General features: G+C 40.2%; 1 protein-coding gene across 3 annotated transcripts in view; it reads left to right on the plus strand.

Moving 5' to 3' along the window:
- Positions 1 to 5,032: 5,032 nt before the first annotated feature.
- The window catches only part of LOC121322940 (disco-interacting protein 2 homolog A-like), a 114,920-nt gene continuing 97,108 nt past the window's right edge, over positions 5,033 to 22,844 (plus strand). The window contains exon 1 of one of the 3 annotated variants that reach the window (XM_041263583.1): positions 5,033 to 5,955. In XM_041263583.1, the coding sequence (XP_041119517.1) occupies positions 5,838 to 5,955 (118 nt within the window). In that variant the 5' untranslated portion in view covers positions 5,033 to 5,837. The remainder of the gene's footprint in view (positions 5,956 to 22,844) is intronic. The other 2 variants (XM_041263581.1, XM_041263582.1) reach the window with 2 other exon arrangements.

A 22,844-nucleotide genomic window follows, 5' to 3' on the forward strand; every position in this document is an offset into this window, starting at 1 on the left:
AGATCAGCCTTAGAACTGCATCTGATAGAGTGCTGTGCTTTATTAATGAAAGTGTGACAGACACACAGACTCCATACACCCCCAGATTATGATGCACCCAACAACGTATGTTTCATCACAATTGGAGAAGCAGTTCTCTAGAGAAGTGTTAATTTAAGTATTACATACAGGTAGACAGATAGTATTCTCAGGTTAACAAATTGTGGTGAAGAAATTTGTTTTCACGTTTCATCACGACTGGAAAAGTGGTACCCTTGCTAAAGATAGAATGTGAAAAACATTAAATAAAAAGAAAGACCTTTTAATATTTCTTATCCAAACATTACATTCTGGGCCAGTAAACCCATAATGTAGGATCAAATATATTGCAGTGTAAAAAAAATACAGTACTGTAAAATTAAATATCTGGAAAACAAATTTTATGTCAATTCAGTTGTCAGTATGAAATATTTATGTGCTGCTTGTGTGCCACTTGCCTCTCTCGCACTGGTTTCTAGTTTGTGTGCTGGTCTGTGTCGGTCCTCGGGCTGTGTTCACCAAGCCTTTGTTTGCGCAGGGTCTGCCTTTACTGTTTAGTTCTTCACAAGGTATTCTGCCAGCGTCCATTTTCTCTTTAGGACCCAACCATTCTATTCTTTATGTCATTTTGCCAAGTGTGACAGGAACCTATTTTTTGAATCTGCAGCTGTATTTGTTAAAAGTCTCCGCTCTCTCCCCCTCGTTTTCTCTATCTTGCTTGCAAAGCTGTGAGGAGAAGCTGTGTCTCCCTTATTTTTAATGGAACAAGCTGCAAAACAACTCTAAATTTTAAATAAGTAAACCAAATAAATAAATAACCTCTCGAATACCTCAAGTTTATACTGTCTGAATTCCCAAGTGGTGGAATTCTTGATTCCCGTTGAGAAGCTCTTAAAACTGCAGCAACATTGCTCTTGTTGGTACAATAAGGATGTACGCGGTTTAGTCACTGATCAAAGGCAACGGTAAGTCACTTAGAGCAGTTTTACATTGTTATGCATTTATGTAGGCTGTAAGGCTTACAAACCCATGCGGAGAGTATGCTGTAAGATGTTACCAGTATAGCTAGAAAATATATATTCCGTTTTTCTTCACTGAAATACACAGCAGTACGAAAAAGAAACTCAATAAAGTCAGACAGATTTTTCATGTTTCCCCTAAACTACAGCAGCGTTCACAGATGACTTCCAGAACCTCCCTCTGCTGCAGGCTGTAGCAGGAAAAACTTTGCACTTTATGTTTCTTCATTTGCAGTAGATGCATCAGTGTAGGACAGGAACCACAGGAAATATTAAAACATAAAAAAACATTTTAACATTGGCACCTCACAGCCTATTCCAACCTAATCTAACCCAGCCCCCCCAGCCTAGTCCCACCCAGTTTAGTCCAGCAAAATCCAATCCAGTCCACACCAACCTAGTCCAACTCAACCCAAACCAGATCACACCAGACCACCCCACCCCAGCCTAATCCAACCCAACCAAACCCAGATCACACCAGCCCACCCCAATCCAACCCAGCAAACTTCAATCTAGCTTAGTCCAACCCAACCCAGCCGACCACAGCCTTATCCAACCCAACACACAGCAGACCACCCCAGCCTAGTCCAATCCAGCCAGGCACATCCAACCCCAGCCTAGTCCAACACAGCCCATCCCACCACAGCCTAGTCTAACCCAACCCAGCCCTTCCCTGTCTAGTCCAATCCACTCCAGCCTAGTCCAACCCAACCCAACTCAGCCCACCTCAATCCAGGCTAGTCCAACCCAGCTGACCACAGTCTTATCCAACCCAAACCACCCCAGCCTAGTCCAAACCAGCCAGGCCCACCCCATCCTAGTCCAACCCAGCATAGTCCAACCCAATCCAGTCCACCCCAGTCCAGTCCAACTCAACCCAACCCAGATCACACCAGACCACCAAACCCCAGCCTAGTGCAACCCAACCAAACCCAGATCACATCAGCCCACCCATCTAGTCCAACCCAGCCCAACTCGATTGAACCCAGCCCACCTCAATCAAGCCTAGTCGAACCCAACCCAGCCCAGACCACCCCAGTCTAGTCCAATCCAGCCAGGCACACCCCACACCAGCCTAGTTCAACCCAACCCAACCCAGACCCAGCCCACCCCAACCTAGTCCAAACCAGCCCAATCCACCCAGCCTAGTTAAACCCAATCCAGGCCAACCCACCCCAGCCTAGCCCAAACCAACTCAACCCAACAATAATGATTTTCAACTCGAAGTCATATCTGTGAGCCCACAGATTAAACTACCTTCAGGTAATGTATACCAATTGGACAATCAACTCTGTCCCAATGAAGTGAAGTACACATACAGGTAAAACCCAATGCAGGGAGTTAACCCACTCCCAGGAATCCTGTTTTAGTGGACAGGATGCAGTGTTGCCAGATCAGGGTGGTTTTTGAATTTTTTTTTAAAGGTACATTTTTTATTTTAGAGAATTTCTAAAGGTGTTTTTTTTTTTTTTTTGAGTGACTTTATTTCCACTAAGATTTGTTCATATTGTGCAAGTCCTTCCTTAACTAAGATGGCAGATGCGGTGTGACCATTGATTTCTATAGAACTTCTCCAGACTTTACTTTAACTGCCACAACATTATAAGATCACTTCATGTGCAGCTCTTATTAGGTCCCATAGTCTGTGCTTCATAGAATTTGGGTGAGGGGCACAGGTGGGGGCATAATACTTGTTGCAGATGAAGTTAATTTAGTTGTAAGAGCCATGTTTAAGTGTTGTGCCAGCCAGTGAATATATCAGTGCTACTTGCGTGAATGGTCTCTTAAATTCAGTATGCATTGAACTTTTCACCAGCAAAATTATTTGTGTTTACAATTAGCAAAACAGGATTGAGCCCTCATACTAAAAAAAAAAAAAAAAAAAAAAAAAAAAAAAAAGATTGCCTCGCTTCATTCAGCACATTATTTTCTAGAGGAATTAGACAATTCTAATTTCTAAAGGTTTTCTTGCATTCACCTACAGTTTTTGTTTTTTTGGGTCATGGTGGATGGAAGTCATGTTTCCCTCCACCTCCGCTCATCCCCTCAACTCCTCCATCTGTGGTAAACAAGCTGTATCCCTGCTCTGCTCTCTCCCCTGCCTCCAGAGCCTGCTCCTTCTCCAGCCTTGCCCCTCAGTGGTGGAACAACCTATCCAGGGATATGAGGACAGCTCAGTCCCTGACCATCTTCCGGCACCTCCTCAAGACACATCTGTTCAGACCGCATCTGTAAACCTCACAACTCTCGAACATACTGGACTATATAGCACCCAGTTGTACCAGTTCTTGCATCAGCTTGTACTTGCACTGAACTGCTCCATACCCTGTCGCATTGAACTACTGCTCCAAACTATAACTACTTACTGTATCTTGTATTTGATTTTACTCTTATAGATAACTGTACTCACGTTTTTGTAATTGCTCTTTTTTTAAACAATTCTAATCCAATTATCATACGTACTACCTGTTCTTACTGATGTAAGGAAATATTTACTATAGTTTATACTGCTCTTACTCAATTTACTCTTGTAATTTACTGCATTCTTTATGATGCTCTTACTCGAATTTGTTCTTATTGTACTTTTATAACTGCTCTTATCTATATTATGATATTCGGTAATGTGATATTTTGTAATGTCGTAACTTGTAATGTGATATTTTATAATGATATACTTTGTATCAATTTTAAGTCTCCCTGGATAAGGGTGTTTGCTAAGAAATTAATAATAATAATGCTGCCTATGGCCAGTAGGTGGTGCTCACGGTCTGTGTGCTGCAGCTACAATTCTGCACACCAGGGATTGGGAAAATGCTAATGCAATGAAGGCATGGAAACATTTGCTTTACTAAGAGGGCAGGAGCGGTGTGTGAACTACCATGTCTTGAACACCTGTTAAAAATGAGACTGGTATGTGCAGATTAAATTATTTAAAACAGAAACATTTTTATAACATAATAGTTGTGTTTTAGCTGTGATTATGTCAGTGTGTAACCAAGGCTTTACAGTTCATTCTCTAACCTCTTATTAGCACAGGCAACATTATCACTGATCCCCTTTACAGGGCTTCTAAACCAGATTTACTTTAAAATCTATTTTCTGGTCTCTTGCTACCTGTAGAGGAAGTAAGAAATGACTATCAATGATTCAAAATCGAATGAAGGATTTGCACGTCAGATGATCAAAGCGCACGGGTGCTCTTTTATTATGCAGAGCCTGTGAACGCCAGGGGTGCTCTATATAAAGCACTGGTGATGTGGAACTGATGCATCCTGTAGTAGCCACAACAGGACGCGCTCACATGATTCTCCGGAGGTGTGCAGACAGAGGAGCCCCATTCCTGCAATAGGGTCTCGCATGTCAGCTGTTCTACTGCTCCGAGTCACCCCTGCACATGCATCAATGGTGAGACACACACACTCCTCGAGTTACATGAATGAACCTCCGCACACACAGAATACAGATGCGATACACGGATACCAGGACTGCATATTATTTTTCAAAAATTCCGAGCACGTGCGGCTGTGGGAAAGTAAACGGTTTAGGCACGCGTCGAACGGATTATCCAATCAGCAGATACCGGTCAGATTTGGTGCTCTGTTGAAGGCAATCGTTTTTTTTTATAGGCGTGTCCAAGGACTTTCACTGGGCGCGTTACAAGAAGGGCAAAAATGTCAATGTAGTTTTTTTTTTAATTAATACCTGTATCGGCTTTAGGTATTCTGTCCTAGTTGTTACCCTGCTGGTAAGAATTAGCTCAGGTGACAGTCACTGCAGGATTTATTCGAGCAGTGGTGATTATGAGATGCTTGCTGTTTTTTTTTAGCTGGGCATACTGGTCCAAGAGGTAGTTTAAACTGCTATACTATTATAGTTTAAACTGCTATACTATTATAGTTTAAACTGCTATACTATTACCCCCCCCCCCACCACCCGATGTGTCGGTCAGAAATTTAACACACGCTGTATTCGTGTAGTACAAGAACTTTAGATGCGAGTATTACTTGCAATGCAGTCCAATTTGTTTTCACAAAACGATGACAGTGTAGGATTGTAATTGTATATGTGCGCTCGATTTATTGACAGGGCACACGTTCATAAAGGATTGATAGTCATACATGTTATATTCACAACTGTGTTTATTTAGAGGGTGTGGTATAACCTATTAAAAACTAAGGATCCTACATCAGTAACAATAGGATACCACATTGCATGTTTTAAAGAAAGTGTATGCACATTAAAAGGCTCTACGCAGTGTGTATTTTTATACATGGTTGCATCTTTTTGTTGTTAAAGAACATACCGGTATCCATTTATGAAAGTATACAATACCTATAACAATGTCATACAACTTGCAAAATACTAAGACAATTTACCTGATGGGTACTGTGATAGTAAAAAAAAAAAAACCTAACTATTTATTCTAAATCGATACCGCCGGTAGCATCACTGTACAGCGGTGGCCGTCTTGTGCACGCGCCGCGTTCTGGACGCTGTTGCTGCTGCAATGGCGGCGCTATGACAGGGAAGACTGTGGAAGAAAGCGGCTGGACTTCAATTAGTTTGGTTTTCTTTGCAAGAGCGAATTAACCAAAGGGGGAGTGGAAAAAAGACAAAGCAACCCGAACAAGTCAGCGGAAAAGGACGAGTCTCCTGGTTGAATGGTCGTTTATTTTTTAGCAGAAACCACGATTTGCATTGCATTCTACTAACCGCGGACTGTATCGGTGTACATAAACCACCACCCACTGACCAGGATTGTAAAGATAGATACCCAGGGATCTGCCGGACCAGACCGGCATGGCTGAGCGCTGTTCCGCCGGGTTCTTGCTGATGGAGCCGACAGCGGCGATGGCTATGAATCTTCCCGCTGAGGTGCGGGAGAAGCTGGCGGAGCTTGAATTGGAGCTGTCGGAAGGTAAGCATGATCTGGCAAACGATGTGTTTGTGCCGGTTTGTCGCTTGGTTATTGTCAATGTATTTGCATGCTGTTCGATTCCGTTATTCAGATATTGTGCTTATAATTACAATTGTTTGCAAAGATATCAAATGCATTGAAAATAAGTATGCATTTGATTAGCAAGCAGGTAGGCATCTTGTCCAGATTTTGTCTCCTGTGTGACTCAATCAACGGCAGCGCATGCATACCCATTTAAAACGGATATAGTATATTCCCATGTTCCTATTTTTATTACAATATGCATCGCTTAGAAAATCAAATTTATTTTGACTTGCATGCCGATCTAACTGTTTGAGGTCTTTGTGGAACTGTAATCGCCAGAGTTATAATTGTTGTGTTAGAGACCATGCACTGTCAGTTTATTATAGGATATGTCTAAGTACCCTTTACTTAATTATTTTAAACGGTGTAGATTTTCATTTCTGGGTTTATACTAGTGCAAAACCAAAATCTTAGTATTTTATTCGGTCTCTTTGTTAAGTTGGAGATATATGATATGCAGGCTACTGTACATCACTATTTGGTTGATTAATAATCAAGCATGCTCTATGGGTTTAAAAAAGAGGAAGTCTGTTTTTTAAAAATGCCAGGTATGTGTCATTACCTAGCCTATGCCGGTCTTGTCTCACAATGTTGCCAAATCAGTAAACCGATCTTGTTAATGAAATGCCAATGCTTGCATTATGTAACTGCTCTTCAACAGTGTGGTTATATGTGCATAATTACTGTGACCAGCCACTTTTGACTGTAAGTAGCAGCCCATGCAATTAGTGTCACATCCTTGACTGGTGGTACACAAGCAGCTAGCGTATACTTATTTATGGCTATCTGCAGATGGCTTTTTATCCATTTCAGTACAGCATTCATTTCACCATAGTCAGTTTAATACTTGTGCCTTGTTTCAAACTTTAAGCGAGTACAATGGTCATTAAAAAAAGCTTTCAGATCAATGACAAATTATTAACCCCTGCCCTCTTTGACTGGAGGATGAATTAAGTAATTCAGCCAGCTAGGTAGTGTGGGCAAAATATCTTCTCTAATCTTGTTTTCACTCCAGTCACGGATGGTGTGGGTGTGTGAAGTAGAAGAGATGGTCTTTTGACCTCACACAAAGCTCTGGGAGTCTGAGAGGAGAAGCTATTAAAAGCCAGCTATTATAGACACCCTGTGAATATTGCTTCTCATTGCGTGTTGCACTCAAGTAATTCTTTGCATATTTGCCTTTCAAGGCATAAATTCCACTTGTTCTTAAGATTGTGAGAATGCTTGAATGATGTCTGTTGGGGCAGTTCAGTTCTAAATGATTGCGCACCATTTGTTTTGAACTTAAGGATGAATCACTCTGGTCTCCTAATGTTGGATATAGGGTTATGCTGCACACTGTAGCTAATGTGGGTTAGAGTGCTATGGGGGTGTTTCTTTTGGTCTAATGTAATGAATTGGCATCTCAGCCCATTGAATGGAAAGGCAAGGGCTGGACACCGACCAAACCAAGCTGTTCAAAGATGAATGTCTTACCATTCAACCCAAGAGAAAGCTCTGTAGTCAAGAGGGAAGTGTGTATCTTAAGCTGATGTCAGTATTATTTACAATTTAACCGCTGACAGGAGATTCGTTACACTACCAGGGTGTAAGGAGTTGCACTTTTGTTGGTTTCTGTAAACCACTGAGGGGAATGGGACTTGGGCCACTGTTTTATGAGCCACCATGTCCAGGTCTTCTGCAGTCTTATTGAGCCTGCATTCTGGGATTCCTGTCCGGCAGGTGCATGCCATTAAATGTATTCTGTATACAGTCAAGTGCAAGAAGCAAACGCCAGGAGTGTTATCATTCACTGTGCATTGAGGGATCGAATTGCTTTCTTTACAGGATGCATCAATCTGTATCCCACACCTATCGAGAAGGGCACAAGAGTGAATGTTGCTAATGGTAATTAAAACAATAGCTGCTCAGCCTGGTTCCTAGTAGCTGATTGATGTCAAAACTTTGTCACGTTGGTCTTAAAGGATCCAAGTGATTCAGCATCAACAGCATGACTAAGTAACCCATTCCATAACCTCACCACTCTGTGTAAAGAAGTGTCTCCTGTAATGTTAGCTGTGTCCTCTGGTCCTGGTTTCTGTGCTGTGATGAAGTATTGGTTAATGTTAGCTGTGTCCTCTGGTCCTGGTTTCTGTGCTGTGATGAAGTATTGGTTAATGTTAGCTGTGTCCTCTGGTCCTGGTTTCTGTGCTGTGATGAAGTATTGGTTAGTGTTAGCTGTGTCCTCTGGTCCTGGTTTCTGTGCTGTGATGAAGTATTGGTTAATGTTAGCTGTGTCCTCTGGTCCTGGTTTCTGTGCTGTGATGAAGTACATGGTTAGTGTGTCCTCGCAGGTCCTGGTGGACCTGTGCTGTGATGAGTATTGGGTTAATGTTAGCTGTGTCCTCTGGTCCTGGTTTCTGTGCTGTGATGAAGTATTGGTTAGTGTTAGCTGTGTCCTCTGGTCCTGGTTTCTGTGCTGTGATGAAGTATTGGTTAATGTTAGCTGTGTCCTCTGGTCCTGGTTTCTGTGCTGTGATGAAGTATTGGTTAGTGTTAGCTGTGTCCTCTGGTCCTGGTTTCTGTGCTGTGATGAAGTATTGGTTAGTGTTAGCTGTGTCCTCTGGTCCTGGTTTCTGTGACTCATGGCCAGGAGTTAGGGTTAGGGTTAGGGTTAGGTATTGGGTATCGCTTGTTAATGCTACTGTTGCTTGTGATGAGCAGCTTTATGCACCAGCCCCTATCAGTACATTATTATTGCACACAGTGATGACAGTAGAATTTTGCTGTAAACGTTGCCTAGTTTGAAATCTGAATTGATCCGTCCTGTCAGAATTCATGCAAGCTTTAAAGTAGAGGTATTGACTCTCTTCCGTTCCGTATCCCCTGCAGTGCCCAAGGTCTCTGACTGTGTGGTGCTGTAAACAGGGGTTTGACAAAGTAATAGAAACACCTGGTTCAAAAGGGGGGTTGAAATCAGAAGCCATGTCTGTTAAGAGCTGCACAAAGACAGTATCATCACTTTGGAGACTGAGCCTCTAGAAGCAATGTATGTGTGGGCCCTTTCAAAGTCTGCTCCATAGCAACTTGCATCAGGGAGTTGCTGCTTTTAAATGACAGGGGCTCTGTTTGCATGTTGTCAGTGAGCGCAAACACACAAATAAGTGCTACATATTGTTTCTAATTGATTCTGTTTCTCTGTTAATTTCACCTCTACAGTGCAATCAGTGTAAATTCAGGAGAAGCTGACTTGCTAGGATTTTGAGCCCAGAGGGCTACATTCTCAAATAGAAAGGACTTTGTTGAGAAGGTTTTCCCCAAATGAAATGAAACTGCATGAGAAAATCTTTACTGTATAAGGGCAATGTTGAGTGAAGAGAGCCATGAGAGTGTCTATTCTTAATGCACAGTGTGCGGCTCCCGCGATAGACAGATTAAGCACTGTGTGTGCGCGCTGTGGGAATCTCAGAATAAAAGGACCGTTTTAAACTCCTGCACATGCTACTTTTTGTGTTGCTTTATAATTGACTTGCAATCCTCGTGTTTGAAAGGGTGCAGAGAGCTCTACTGCCTTTTCAAGCATTTCTTCAGAGACACCAAAAATAGTGTGGTTTAGTCTTCACGCCTCGAGCCTGCCCTGGACTGGAGGTAGCATCCTTTCTCTTAGGGGGAGGGGAGTACAGTACAGTACAAAGCTCCAGCATATTTATTCTCACTCCAGACTCAGACTTTCCTTTCTGTTTTAGGAGTTGTTTTTACTGCAGTAGAGAGAGTTACTGTAGCTGCAGGGTTCAGTATCTGTTACTGAAAGAGCTGCTTGTTTTTAATTTAAAACGGTGTACCCTGAAGCTATGCTCAGTGTGAACTGCACTATTTGAATAGATTTTGCAAGTCTGTGCACCCTATGCAGATTGCTATTCTTGTGTGTATGTGTGACCAACTTTATAGTTCTACATATACAGTATCGAGAGAGAACTGCTTGTGAAACTTGCTAAGGACATTCTTCATCAGAATTTATTGATTGTGTCATAATATTGGCTTACAGGGTTTGTTGGTCTATCTGACAGTTTTTTACAGTTTACATGTAGTCTAGAGTACCGCTTGTCCAATTGAGATAAAATTTACTAGTCTTTAGCAAGCTGACTGTATCAGAATCTGCGGTCTATGGAGGAACCTGTTTGCCTGTTTCTCAGTCTGTACGTGACAAAGTACATTGCAGTACATACTGTATAAATGTAGAGAACTATTATGATAAAACCTGGTCTGTGCTATTGGGTGTCGTAAACTGGGATTATACAGCATTGAATTTACAGTCGAGAGGTGCAGGAAAGTGCGGTTTTAGGTTTTGGTTCTCTGTAATAATGAAAAGAACTTGGATCTTTATTTAAGGCCCTTTTATTCAGTCTACTGATTTTTCCCAAAATATTCCCTCCCCCGGAGACTGAGCACAGCTCTCTATTTTCAGTGCAGAGCTCCTGTGTGGTTGCTGGTAGACCTATATCTCCACTAATGTCCTAGTTTAGCAGTCCCAGGTGCCCAAGCTCCAGATTGTTAGAAATGAATTGAGAGACAGTGATTGCGTCGAGCAGTGATACAAGCTTGATTAGTCACAGTGTATACGTTGCCGCCAAAGTCCGAAGTCGGCCAGTGACGTCGATGACCGGGCACGGTTGTCAGAGCCCAAGAACAACGGCCAGTGACAGCATTGGCTGGTCATTCACATCATTGGCGATTGTGTCGGTCAGTGTAGTCATAAAGATCTAAATAACAACGTTGGCCTTGCAACGACGACATTGTCCAGTACTAGGTGGTGAAACAGTTGTAAATGCAACTACAAAAATATACTGGAGGTAAAAAAAAAAAAGCAACTCCTGTATATTTCAGAATACTTTGTTGCTTTATTCAACAAAATGTATTCAATATTTAAAAGAACCAGCAGATTTAAATTAACAACAATGCATATGCCATTTTAGAAACTGTTGACTATCAATTTATAACAAACAGCTTTATAAATCAAATACATTCTCAACTATTATTTCTAAATAAAAGAAGAACAGAGAGATATAATCTACACCTCACTGAAAATAGAAGAACTGCTTAATAGCAAATATGAAACAGGAACATGTATCAAACTCAAAAGATTTATTTACACAATATTTGCAAATGCTCGGAATGAAAAGAACGAGAAAAAACATGTGCTTTGAAACACAAACCTAGTAAAACAGTAATAAAAGATTACTAGGAGATGAGTCAATTCGGGGGGAAAAAAATAAAATAGTCCAGGAAATCAAAATGCTGTATAAATCAGTCTTTGTTTAACATCCCGAAATATCCAGTCCCTCCAAAATATCTGTTTAATCCCAAAAATAACTGGGGTGAAAAAAAATGCAAAAAGAAAAAGCTTGGTCTCACCGGTAATCCAAATCAAGAAGGAGGATTCTTCAGAGATAATATTCTTGCTGATAACAGTAATAACACAGCTGCATTGTAGTTTTGTTGTGGTTATTTCTAACTTTTTTGTATCCTTCCATAAGCTATACTGACTGAACTACAATGAATTGTAAATTTTACAAGCAACTCCATTTAAATGCATGTACCACGGGTCTTTTTTAAAGGGAAACACACCTAATAGAAAACCCAAACAATGGGCTAAATTTTTTCTTTCTGCGTACCTTTTTTCGTAAACAAATAGTGTTTCCTTTCCAGGCTTACTGCTGCTAAAAATAAGAGTCAGCAGGTGGAACACTTATTGTCCCACATTGAGATACCTGTATTTGCTACAGATTGGCATAGTTGTACACATTGCCAGAGATTCAGTGGGAATTGTTGACAGTGGCCGGTTAATGTCGGAAGTACTCTACTTTACTGTTGGTATCAATGACCGGGCACTGCTGTCAGTGCCCAAGAGCAAAGGTCATTAGGACACGTTACATGAGTGTTTGCTTTTCTCAAGACGTCTGTTTCTTGTGAAATAAACGTGGACATGGTGCCTTTTTGTGTTTCCATGTAAAGCCCCTCATTTCCCTTTGGAAAGCCTACCTCTCCCTGAACACTGTGCAAATGAAGGAAAGGAGTCAGATTTAAATTAGCCATGCTGACGGCCCATTTAGATTCTCGTGCTGTTAACCGTGAAAGTCCCCAAAATACTGCTTACATGAGCAGGGAACAGTTTCTCGAGAAAGCATCCACGTGTCATCATGTTTGACGTAAATGGCTGTTAAAGGTCTGATTTGCATAGTGCCTGCTTTTTTAATACTATGTTTTGGTGGTGTTGCACACACAGGCACCCGGCCACAGGGGTTGCCGGTGCGCGGTGAGCCGAGGACACCCTGGCCGACCTAGACCTCCCTCCCCCCGGGCGGTGCTCAGCCAATTGTGCTCCCAGTCACAGCCGACAGTGACATAGCCTGGATTCCAACTTGCGATTTCCAGACTGTAGAGCACATCTGCTCGGGGCGCCTTTACTGGATGCCCACCACATTTGGTTTTGAGAGTGGGTTAAACAATGTTGACTTTTTTATAGCAGTTTTAGGAAAGGACTTGAACGAGCTAATTAACGTTTTCACTGGAAACTCGTGTTTACATGTGTAAGTGGGTGTTGATTTCACAAGCATTTCCTGGAATATCACAGTAAAATACTGAGACAATTTTTTGGGTCACTTTCACAAGCTTTCCCTGCCAATTTTCACGTGTATTGTCTATTCATGTGAAATAAGCCCACATGTAAACTGGCTAATGACAGCTTTGGACGATTTTTGGTCTTTGGCTGTAACAGACAGATAACAACCTCAGTTGCGTCTTAGTAAGCTTATAGTGAAATCATGGATCAGTATTCGGACTAGACTCGAAGTTCTGGTCATGTATTATTGTAGGTTAATTACCCCAGTAAGTACTTTTAACGGGGGTTTAGACCCCCAGATTTTGTTCAAACCATGAACTACCGTAAAACTTCAAATAATCGCTGGTCTCCCATACTCGCTGGGTCTCTAGTAAGCACTGAGTCTGCTTGGAGATATAATCAATAGACGCCGGGTCTCTTTATAACACCGGTTTATGACTAATATAATGCATGTCATACTGAGTGTTCCAGCCAATGCACACACATGGCTGTACAGCGAGCTTACCAATTTGTTTTTCAACAGCAATGACGAGACCCTGGGGTTTAGGATGAATGATAAGAAAACTGAATTTCATTTATTTTAAAAGGTACATGTAATGCATACAGTTTTTTATGACATTATTCATTTTAAAACCAGTTGTGAAATCTATAATATGTGTTAATAAAGATGATATTATTGTTTTTATTAATTTTAAAACCATGTTTTTTTATTCTGCTTCAAGCATACCTTAATACATGCTTGTGTTCTGATATTTACAGGGCTGTCTTTAGTGGATTTTGCTGTTTTTATTATTCTTGCAATACAAACTGTTATTACGCACTGACAGAACCTTTAATGATGTTGCTGTTGTAATTTACTTATGTCATTTCTATAAGGTTGTGTGCAGGCAGCTTTTTCATGATTGCGTCTGAAGTATTTGCAGATGTTAGTGATCTTACATAATAAATGCTGAGTCTCAAATAGTCACCGGTCTCCAATAGGCACTGGGAGCTACTGCCAAATATTGTAAACAAACGCTAGGGTGTTTATTTAAAGTATTACGGCATTAACATGGTCAGCTGTGTTTGTTTAACTATTGCCAGACTATCCTTGAAACAGGGTTCCACAACTGAACAAGACTCAATCCAGACCATGGAGTTTGACGACTATTGCACACCACATCCAGTCATTGCGCTGTAGATCCATGTCAGGAATAAGTGGTAACATGGTGTACAAAAGTATTTTGTTTTGTTTTTTCTCAAACAATTGGAGTGAAACAGCATTGTGTTTATGTTATGCACAGCTCCTGCACTGCCTGTGTAGCTCCTCTCTCCTCTGCTGGGACTGCTTCAGGTGTCAGGCATAAGGAACTATCTGGTTGATGATGGTAAATGCAGTTTGATATTCTTCGAAGTGCACATTCTCCACTTATTCCATGTTCAAAGTCCTGCTTGTTTGTGTGAAGTGTGTTTTAACAGCTTTGCACATTGCAGCCTAGACTGAGATCTGAACACGACTGTTTACAGCCAGAGATAAATTCCTGCAAATATCAGCAAACCAGGAAGGTGCGCACATATCCCCCGTCCACCCAACCCCACAAACATAGCCAGCTGCCAGGAGCCTCTGTCCAGCAATTGGTGAAGTTCAACTAAAGAACACTACCCGGTAAAGTTTGTTTTCTGAAAGTTAATGTGTGCAAGTACTATGGCACAGTTTGAAAGCAGACAGCCTCCCATTTCACTAAAACTAATTATTATTTACATAAATGTATCTGTAGGATTGTGGTAAGGATGACGTCACTGGCCAGGCTGTTGTCATCAGAAAGAGACTCAGAGGAATGCAGGTTTATAAGCGCTGGTGCGCGAGTTTGATTATAAATAAAAATGATTTAAATAAAACAAAACATTGAACAAACAAAACTGCACATTGGCCAAAACACACAGACAAAAGTTTGAAGTTTGGGTAGAATCAGCTGGGTCTGCTCTCTCTAGAACTGACTGGGGAGGGGGGGGGGAGTATTTGAATTTCTCTTCATTAAATGACACTATTTACAAATAAAAACCCCACAGCACTGTGAGAGCGATGGTGCCAGAACCTCAGCAGTGACAGGATTGAGTGCCTGCCAGAGTGAAGTCCCAGTGTTCCTGTTTATTGACACAGCACTGCACTGCAACACTTAACCTGACCAAGGTGAAGGGGCATGCCTCTGGTTTAACAATTTGCTGAACAGTTTAAGGGCTCAGAAAGGTTTGGAGCTTTCTGTAAATCCCCTGCAAAGTTGGGAATTCAAAGTAATATTAAAAGAGATCTTTTCTTAACCTTGATTGTCAGATTTGAATGATCTCAGCTGACATATTCACAAAGCTCTCACCCATGAGGTATTTAAAGAATAAAATATACTTTGATAATTAATGGTTAAAGCAACCATCTGGAAATACAAGCATACTTCAAAATCTGGGGAAAAAAATATAGGTTACACTCTTACTGCATACCAGTTTCACCCATTCCATGTTTTACCATGATTGAATAGCCCACAGTGTATAGGTAATGTAACAAGTAGAAGTATGTCTTATTAAACTCCTGGTAAAACCAGTAATGGATCGAATTGCTATCCAATTGGAGTCTTGTTTCCATCCTGACATGAAATACATATTGTTAATGTGTGAAGTTCCAGCGGTGTGCTAAGTGCACATTATATCCTTTATATATCTACCTGCATGAGAATTTCAATTTTTGGTCAGTAATCTGCGATTTAGAAGCAATAGACACTTGTGTGATAGTGATGTTAGACCACATTGTGCTTTAATTAGGTATCTTAAAAATTTCTAAAAAGTCTCATGCGTTTTATCATGTGTGGCTCTCTGTTTCTTTTCTCTTTATATTTTAAATGAATTACATGCGTGGCCTGTTAGTCATAAGTTAAATTAGACCTCACTAATTTGCCTACTATGACAATTTTCCAAGATTTCCAGGATCAGTGGTTTGATTTCATAAGCGCAAAAAATCAAAAACTACAATGGGGTGTTCTAATAAATGTGCACACTAATATAGTGAATATCAGTAAGTGATAACAACCGTACACTGTAACCAAGTGCAGTTAATGACCCTGTATTTAAGTGTATGCAGAACGTTTCTGCTGTTCATTATGCTAGTTTATTTTTTGGCTGTAGTAAGACCGTTTGTGGCTGCAGTTGAGGGCTGCGTCACGTCTATACTCTAGTACAGCATGGTCTGCTCTCTGCTGTAACCTGGACAGGCAGTTACTATACAGCACAGTGGAGGAAGGCTGTCTCAAACACTGGGTTCAGTCACTTTCATTTCAGGCAGTGACCCATTTCTACCATGCAGCGTTTCATTTGTTTTCTCTAAAGAATTGAATGTATTGTATATAAAGCACAGTTGTTTCTTGCTGAAACCGGACACCATTAGCAGTTTGTCATTCAAGCTATCACATTTCTTTTAGAATTTCTTAATATAAAGTCTTCCTCAATGTCTTCAGTACAAGCAGAATCTGGGTGTAATGAATACAGTACAGTATGAGCAAATATCTAGGTCCTAGGGTTATGTAGCCTACAGTACCTCATAATTGTGAAGGCTTAAACACAGTACTGCACTGAAAGAACCACTTGTGAAAGAATAGTCAAACCATTTGTCATTCATTTAACAGGCCTATTTCTAAATGTAGCACTATACTATTGAGTTTTTCTTTCTTTTTCTGTTTTGTGTTCATATATTGAAAATGACAGCGACTGGCTGCCTACACATTGGTAGAGACCTAATTGAGAAATTAAGTCAAAGGTAAAGTGAAGAAAAATATTTGCAGTAGGCAGTTAGAGAGATGGGTAGGGCGAGTTGCAGCAAAACCACATATTGAAATCCCATAACAAAACCCTGTATTGAAATCCCATAACAAAACCCTGTATTGAAATCCCATAACAAGAACACCAGCAATGCTCCAATTGTGTTTATCTTAAGAGTCAATTTTACTGGTTACACATGGGTGTGTGTGTGTGTGTGTGTGTGTGTGTGTGTGTGTGTGTGTTTACCCCACCCCACATACAATCTGACACATACAATGTGTTAGCAGTCTCTGTTGCAGAAATGTATTTTTTTGTAGGTGCAATGGACTTCAGATATCCCTCCCAGCCCCTCTGCAGCGGGGGCGTGAGTGTCTTTTACTTTCCTAAACATTTGAACTTTAGCATTAAACACGCTTAAACATGAACATACTGGAGCTCATTAAACACACTTAAGCATGAACATACTGGGGATCACTAAACATGCTTAAACATGAACATACTGGGGATCACTAAACATGCTTAAACTTGAACATATTGAGGATCTTTGGGCCATATTTTCAAAGCTCTTCCTCCATGTTTGATTTGATCTCCTTTCAAAAAGCAGGAGTTGTATAATGGTAATGTTAAAGAATGAGAAGCAAACCCATTGAGAGTGCTGAAGAGAACTTGGGCTTATACTTAGCTGTTTGGGTCTAGTTTTGTAAAATTACCAGCCATTTTACCTCAATCAAAAAATAGGAGTTCATTAAAGACTGGAGAAAATGCTTTGAAAATCGGACCCTTTGTGTCCAATCGGAAAAGCCATTATTACAATCTCTCAATTTTTTATATATCTATATACAGTTGTAGTCAAAAGTTTACATACCCCAATGAAATTGTTGTTATTTCTAGAAATTTCTCAAACAAATAATTATAGGAAAAATCTTTTGTAGCAAGTTTTGCTTTTGTGGATGAGGAAAAAAAGTTACAAGAAATATTTATTTCAGCATTTTTTTTTTTTGCAAAACTCCAAAAATGCTAATTAAAAAATATTCATACCCTGACAAGGAAAATTAAATTAATAGCTAGTTGAGGCACCTTTAGCAATAATAATATCTCTTAAATGATTAGGATGTTTGTTAATGAGCTTTTGGCACGGTTCTTTAAGTGATTTTTGACTATTCTTCAATGCAAAATTGTTTCATTTTATTCAGATTCCAAAGACTTCTGTTGTGCACAGCCTTCTTCAACTCAGCCCAAAGATTCTCAATTAGATTTAGATCAGGACTTTGACTAGGCCATTCCAGAACCTTGATTGTATTCTTCTTTAATCATTCTGCAGTAGATTTTGATCAGTACTTTAGATCGTTGTTGTATTGGAACATCCAGTTGAGCTTTAAACTAAGTTTTGTAGCGGAGGGTTTCAGATGATTGGGCAGTATCTTTTGGTATGCGATGGAATCCATTTTACCATGTATTGGAACTAAATTTCCTGTGCCATTAGAGGAACAACAGCCCCATAGAAGGATATTACCACGTCCATGCTTGACAGTAGGTATGATGTTCTTTTCTTTGTACGCCTCACCAGACTTTCTCCAAATGTAACAACTATCAGCATGACCAAATAGCTTGAATTGTTTTTTTCCATCACTCCACAAAACCTTGACCAAAACTCATATCCATCATTAAAATGTATTTTTGTAAACTTTAAACGAACATTGAGACCTTCACCATGCAATACTCGACCTGTGGTTGAAATGGAAACCCCAGTCACACTTGCAGTCAATTCACTCTCTTGGCAGTCAATCTCGGATTGTTATTAACCTTCCTCACAATTCTTCTACTTGTTCTTGGTGAAAGAACCTTCTTTCTTCCAGAGCGAGGGAGCTTGTGACAGTACCATGAGTCTTGTACTTCTTGATAGTAGAAACAGCAGTTGGAATTGGGATACTCAAATGCTTGGAAATCTTCTTGAATCCTTCTCCAGCTAGCTGTATGACAACAAATCAGTAGCTGTTTACTTCCCCCTACTGACTTATTGGCAATGACAGAAATCATCCTATGCCTAACCCTTTTACTGTATACTCTAAGAATGTTCACCTACGATCCAGTATTTTGTAGACCTTTCTAGAATACGGTTCTAGATATGAAATTTGAAATTTCTAGCACCTTGTAGACAATACTATCATAGCATCAAAGGATATTTATTTCTCATCCACTTAAGCAAAACTTTTGCTACGGAAGATTTTTCTGAAAAATTATTTGTTTTCAAGAAATTTCTTGAAATTATACATTATATATATATTACTGCAAAGTGTATTTGTGTTTAAAAGTCATGTTTACAGCATTTAATTCTCTATGGAAAAGACTGTGAAGGACTACTGAAAATGAAATGAATTGGCTTACACTGTACACATTTGACCTGCATACTTTTGACAACAGTTAAATGTTGAGATCTGTTAAATGTCTGGACTCTAAACTAGTAATATCCTGGTGGTGGAGTAAGTTTAAAAAAAAAAAAAAAAACTACATTTGGGCACATGGTAATAATGCACAGTGAAAGCATGGAAAAGAACTGTTAATAAACATGGCAAACCAAGGCATGGTAGATACATAGTAAAACCATGTGAAAAGCATGGTAAAACTGCAGAAATAATATGCAAAAATACCATGATAAACTTTTAAAATGGTAGACTTGCATGTTAAAAATCTTTTCCCTGTGTTTTGGAGAGGCCTTTTCGCTGTATCTATTCAGGAATACCGAGACTTTTCCAAGGGTGGATGTACAGCACAGGAGTGTCAGACACAGGGGTCTCATTCTTCATGATACAGAGGGCTCAGATTGTCATGTGGTGGGGGTGTGCAGTAGGAGTGATGCTGAAGCTTCTTAAAACATACTGGATTATTGGAAGGGAGGGGAGCGTGGATTTCAAGAATTCATGAGAAGCAGACTTTGCTATAATAGGACTTGGTGCAGCATGTGCTTGTCAGTGGATGTTTGTGAGAGATAAGCAGGACGTATTAGCTTGTGACTGCATAGAAGGAGACGTGGCATCTTCGGAGAGGAATGAGATCATCTTGTAGAAGACTAGGTAGAAACAACTCAACAGCCTTTGAACAGCTTCACCCTGCTCCTCCTTTGCCTGGGGTTTTATTTCAGTCAGTTTTTGCTGTTGTATTGCAGTCCGGTGATGAACATTTCATTCCATTTTGAATTGACCTGGACCTGTGAGGGTTCAGTACTTGAGGGGCTGAAAACCGTAGATGTTAGATTCCAGTTTATTTTCAAAACATTTCAGCGTGTTTCAACATATTGGGTATTTCTGTGACCAATCAAAAAAGCCATGAGGAGAAGCCCCCCATTTGAATGCTGTTACTTTTATATATGGAAAAGACTTTGAATAAATAACTTTACACTGATATGGTTGTTTGTTTTGTTTCCTTTTCTTTTCATATTGTGTTTCACATGAGTTTGAATCTCCAGACTTAGAAATGGTTTATAATGAGGGCCATCCACAACATATGCATACAGTTTCAGCGGTGGAAATAAGACTCCTATTGCACAGCAGTCACCTCTATTCCAGGTTTTACTACGAGCTTGATTAGCCACAGTGTATCAATATATTATCGGTTCGTATGCTACAATAAACAAATCAAATATCAGACAATGGCTACACAGACAAACTGTGGAACCATCATTTTCACATGGGCACACACAAGCTGCAGAGTCATTCTGAATAACAGACCTGCTGCAGCCTGCAGCGGGGGGAGGTTGTGAATGTCAACTGCAAGCTCCGCTCTAGCTCGGGGAGGAAAAACAAAAATGGAACAAAGGAAAAAGGGATCTCTTCTGTTTTTTGTTCCGATAATATTGCTCAGGAAACGGGAAGTCTGAAGAATTAGTTTCCAGATAGAAGTTGGGTTAAATAAACATGTTTCATTGTGTCTTGAGAACAGGTTGAAAACAGAGACTGTGCACATTGCTGATTCATATCACAAGGTCAAACATTGTTTTGTGGACGCGTTTTGAAAGTTTTGGGCATGAAAGGGCTCATTTTTTGCAAGTCATTAGTGACCGATTATCAGGTTTTAATGACCTGTTTTGCAAGCTGGTATTTATTTTGTCCTTAGTTTAATTCAGCCTGTAGGAACAACTACTGTACAGTACAAGATAAAACAAAAATGCTTTGTTTTTTTTTAAGTTCTGCAATTCTAGCCAGAAAATGAAGGGGTAATATTCGATTGCGTCAGGGCTCTGTTGTAGCTGAAAGGATTACCACCACATATTCCATGTACTGTAGGACATGCACCGGTTTTGGAATATTCACAATGCAGTACTGTAGAATTGAACAGAGCAAGGAGATTACAGAAACCTGTAGAGCAGGCCAAGAGTTAAATATGGAAAAACAATTTTTTAGAACCGTATGCAAGTTGTTTCACTCTTGAATATGTCTCATCTGAGCGGGTTGACTGTATAAGGGAAGGAACCCAGGACTGGATGCAGCAGCAGAGCTAGTGTGAGTTTCTAACCCTGCTAACATTTCTTAAAACAAGAGGGGCAAGCTCTAGTATGTGCAGGTGCAGAAGTATAGTTTAGTATAGTGTACAGGCTAGGGGGTGGAGTGAAGTTGGGATCTGAGCAGTGCACTTTACTGAGATTAATACAAAGTCTAATGGAATGAAAGACTGAGAGTCATGTCCTGAGCCAGTAAAATACTGTAAAGTCTCTGCTGTTTTGTCCAGCATCAGATCCTTACATTCCTAATTCTGGCTCAGAAGAATGTCTTCCTCCTCACTCTGTATCAACTCCAGCATTGCAGACTGTGTGCTACAAACCAACATGTCCTTTCATAACAGAACCAGATAATGTCTACATCTGGGTGTCTCAAAAACAGAAGGGGGGGCGGGGACGACGGGGACAACTCAAAACAACCTCAATAAAGCTCAATTCTTTATGATTTTTACTGGGAAATTGCAGTGAATGCTTTGTCGAGTTGTGTTATGAAAGTCAGATTAAGAATAATACAGAATGTTGTCAATAATTCTGTTGTGCTGTGAAAATTCTACTTGTAAATTACATATCTATAATATATTAGTAGCCTGTAGACTGTTGCTCTGCATAATTTGCAGTGTCTTATTTTCTTGATACATTGTACATCACTGTACTGTAACACTATGTGAAGTTCAGTCACTATTGCACAAACCCAGGTTAGGGGGGTAAAACAAAGAACAACTACAGTATATGTAGAACAGACTTTGGATTAGTACTGAACAAAGGGCCTTACACTTCATACATCCTGCTACAGCCTACCTCTACTGTATATTCCGGGATGGAAATACAGTAAGGCTCTCATTGCATAGCAGTTTGATCCATTTCTGGTTCCACTGTAAGTTTTAGTAAGACATACCTCAGCTTCTTACATACTGTATACACTGGGGCTAGTCAAACCTGGCCTGGAATGGGTGAAACTGCTATGCAGTAGGGGTCTTATGCACATCATTGACAACTGTTAAAGGACGAGGAGAAGATTTAAAGGTTTTTAACATTCCTAATGATTAAAGTGGCTAAGAGTTACTGGCTAAGTAGAAATGTGAGTTTAGTTAAGGCTAAAAGAGCTTACAACAGAACCTTTTCGTAAAACCCGCTCCACTGAATGTGAAAGAGTCCCGATATAGCTCTGTTCATTCCACACACTGCACAGCTCGCTGCCTACACATGTCTGAACGAGATGACGGTGGAAACAAACCTCACGTATGTTGAACAAATTCAATGGCGTTGTGGTTAACCGCATCTAACTTTGAACGCATGAAAAGAAGACATGCACTACAAATATATCCACTTTTTACACTGTCTAAAATAACTGTATGTCACGCTTTGTGAATTCAGCCCCTATTTTTATTTAAATCTTTCCCTCTAATGAAATAGAAACCCGCCTGCTTGTTGCTGATGCAGTCCGGAATCCTTATGTCTTCAGTTAGTGTGCATTTAAAATCTTTAATGTAACTCGATGAATTAATATTTCATAGAATGCCGCAGCTGTGCAGTAGAAAACGCTGATGTGTCCAGACTGGTTTCATGTTAGGAGTGTGGTTTCTGGGATGGTTTCACTAATCTGCACATGGGTTTCTTTTGCAAGGAAGCCTCTGCTTCAGTGGATTGTTAGCCCCTTGTACAGACTGCAGTGTCTTCAGTGTTCTGTTTCTCTTTAAAAGTTTACCATGGTATTTGTACACAGTATTTTTGCGTCTTTCTCTTTAATTCCAGTGTTGCTGGATCCGAGTCAAAATAAAACCCCACACGCCAGTCTGACAGCTATTGACAGCATGGGTTTGATTCTTTTGCCATTTCCCTGCAGGGCTGATTTAAAAGGGTTGGTCTGCCATACGATACAGAACCAAACCACTGCACTTGACTTTGAGTCAATTGGTGTATTTATAGCCCAGCAAC

The sequence above is a fragment of the Polyodon spathula genome, chromosome 11 (genome assembly GCF_017654505.1).
Source record: "Polyodon spathula isolate WHYD16114869_AA chromosome 11, ASM1765450v1, whole genome shotgun sequence".
Lineage (NCBI taxonomy): Eukaryota > Metazoa > Chordata > Actinopteri > Acipenseriformes > Polyodontidae > Polyodon > Polyodon spathula.